Below are 2,500 nucleotides of genomic sequence, written 5' to 3'. Positions count from 1 at the left end.
AAGTCCTCATTGTTGCCCAAACCTGAGTGATTATACATCAGCAATACAGTTAGAATAGTTATTACTAAAGTAATCAAACAGCAGATTAAAATAACGAAATCCATTTGAAGCTAATATACACATTGTACTGGTAATAAAGCATTAAGGACACTGTATGCAGCAGTAAAGAGCTCCCTGCTCACAGGGGAAACAGGTGCAGCTTTACTCCGATGTCATGAAGTGTTTTTTTTTTCATCAAGCGTCCTCCCAAGTAGCCTCCCGCACCACTCTGAACAAAGAACTGAACACCAACTTGCTGCGCATGTCAGCCAGGTGGGAGCTGCTCTTCTTCTGACTGCTGAAGGACCCCCTAACAGTTGCTCCTTCTTGCAGCAAAAAACTCCTCTGTTTGTAACTCCCTTGTTGTTATCTCGAGTGATGCTGTGTATGCGGCCAGCCAGGGGGCAGAAGATGTAAATTAGCAGTTTTGCTAACTCTTCTGCGTATTTACAAAAGCACTTGTGTTCATTAATATGCTCATCCCTTTCAAATAAACATTTAACAGTTCCCAACAATTTCAATTTAGCGCTGACCAATAACTTTTAAACTGCCATTTGCTACAGATGTTGGTCAGATGTCACTGCCCTGGCAGGTGGTGATGTGTTGTGGTGTTTGTATTCAGTCGTAGTAAAACAAAAATATCTTAAATAATTTTTTTTTTTACTTGAGGGCAGACTTCTTTGTTCCTCTTTTAATGTCAAATTTCCGTTTTGATGTAAGGTCTGCAGTGTTTGCTCTTTTTGTTGATCAACAGTTTACAACCACTTCCTGTTTTTGTTTTTGTCATCTGTGGTTTTAGGCTCTGAGCAGCATCAGCCTCTGAAAAGGAGCTGACTTGTCGCAGAACCCTCTAACCTGTCCTAAATCAGCTTCCTGTTGGAGCCTGGCAAGATTGATGTGCGAGATCTTGGAACCACAAACCCTTTGCAGTCCAGCTGCGTCGCCAGGTTAGTTGAATTTTTCAGCAGCTTTTCAGTACCTGTTTGTGGTCCAGCAAACTGTCGGTGGAGGGGAAGCAGATGTGGTGGGCTCTGAACTGCGGGGCCTCGTGCAGGTAGTGGAGCTGCAAGCGGGGAGCCGTCACCACGGTCTTGAGCATTTCTTTCTTCCTGTAGTGGATGGAGATCTCCAGGTCGTAGATACTGGGCTGCAAAGGCGCAGCCATGACCTGAGGAGGGTTTACTGCAGACAAGTAGCGCAGGGAGGAGGTTTTGTAGCTTCTGTTGAAAACTGTGTTCTGGTTGTTGGAATTACTTCATCATTTTAACCGGAATACCTTCATATTGAGCCGTCTGGTCTGGCGGCATTTGTGGCTGGATCTCAGCTGTTACAGAATAGGCGTTAGAGGCAACTGGGTTTTGCTGACTGTAACTCTCAGCCCATTGTTGCTCCTCTGTCAAGGACGATGGAAAAAAAAAAAAACGGATCAGAACAACTCGACTTTCATTAGTGGCCACAAACAAAATGAATTTCACAGCATTTCCCAAATCAACTGTACCTGTTGGATGGTTTCCGATATCCATAGCCGTGAAATTGCTGAGCAAATTTTGCTGCAGGAAGAAAAAGGTGTTATTAAATGGGTCAAGAACAAGAACATTTTTAATGGAGGGAAATGAAAGTCGGCTTGAGTTGATCACTACCTCAATTCCTAAGGGGAAGCACTCACTGGGGGTGCTGTAGATATCTGGCGTCCGGTCAGAATCCTCCTGAGAGTCTTGTGTTCGCAGATTTTCATAGTAGTCTGCGCAACAAACAAACAGGAACAGATTGATTCTCTTCAGTTGTTTTTCCAAAGCAAACTTTCAGCAGCCACAGACTGTGAGGTGCAGACTGAATCTCCCACTCACGTTCGGTGTTGACAATCTCGTAGATCTTATGCGGGTCGTCCGAGTTCTTGGAATTGTCTTGCACCATCTTGAAGCGCACGGACAGGTTGTTGAGGGCGCAGCGGAAATTGGTTTTCCATCGCGCCTTGTCGTTGGGGAACTCGTTGATTTTGCCACTGGCTACAGCCCAGGCCTGTCCGCCACAAACAGCCGTCAGCCCAAAAGAGGAAATGACACATGAAGCGCCGAGATGATTTTGTGTGTCCATTTTTTTTAAAAAAGCTGACTGGGTAGTAAACACTCAAGTATTGGGAAAAAAAAAAAAAAAAAATCAGTGCATAGTTGAATTTGTTATTTAAAAAAAAAAAAAAACTAATGGCATTTTGTAGTGACTCTCGTGCTGACCGAACCTGACAAGTTAGAAGGAGTAAAGTCAAGGGATGTACGACATGAAACAGGTTTACGACTTGAAGACACCTGACAACACACGATATCGACAGCAATAAGACTGTGTGGACTGTTCAGTTCCTCTGCATGTTGTGATTCACATCATTGTGACACTCGGTGCTGTTTGTGTTGTGCTGCCTACTGCTGCTTTGCGTCATCGCTCTCACACGCATCGCTTGACAAAGGGG

The 2,500-nt window shown here is 44.4% G+C and overlaps 1 protein-coding gene across 1 annotated transcript in view; it reads right to left on the bottom strand.

The window, feature by feature from the left end:
* Nucleotides 1-2,500, bottom strand: part of irf7 (interferon regulatory factor 7) — a 4,919-nt gene that overhangs the window by 1,651 nt on the left and 768 nt on the right. The window contains exons 3-7 of the mRNA XM_076050217.1: nucleotides 1,887-2,058; nucleotides 1,680-1,780; nucleotides 1,538-1,589; nucleotides 1,316-1,432; nucleotides 1,019-1,221 (exon numbers count right to left, since the gene is read on the bottom strand). Of these exons, the coding sequence (XP_075906332.1) occupies nucleotides 1,019-1,221; nucleotides 1,316-1,432; nucleotides 1,538-1,589; nucleotides 1,680-1,780; nucleotides 1,887-2,058 (645 nt within the window). The remainder of the gene's footprint in view (nucleotides 1-1,018; nucleotides 1,222-1,315; nucleotides 1,433-1,537; nucleotides 1,590-1,679; nucleotides 1,781-1,886; nucleotides 2,059-2,500) is intronic.

Source organism: Nelusetta ayraudi, unplaced genomic scaffold (assembly GCF_046127955.1).
Source record: "Nelusetta ayraudi isolate G7.1 ecotype Tasmania unplaced genomic scaffold, CSIRO-AGI_Nayr_v1 ptg000125l, whole genome shotgun sequence".
NCBI classification, from domain to species: Eukaryota; Metazoa; Chordata; class Actinopteri; order Tetraodontiformes; family Monacanthidae; genus Nelusetta; species Nelusetta ayraudi.
This window is presented reverse-complemented; position numbering and strand designations above follow the sequence as displayed.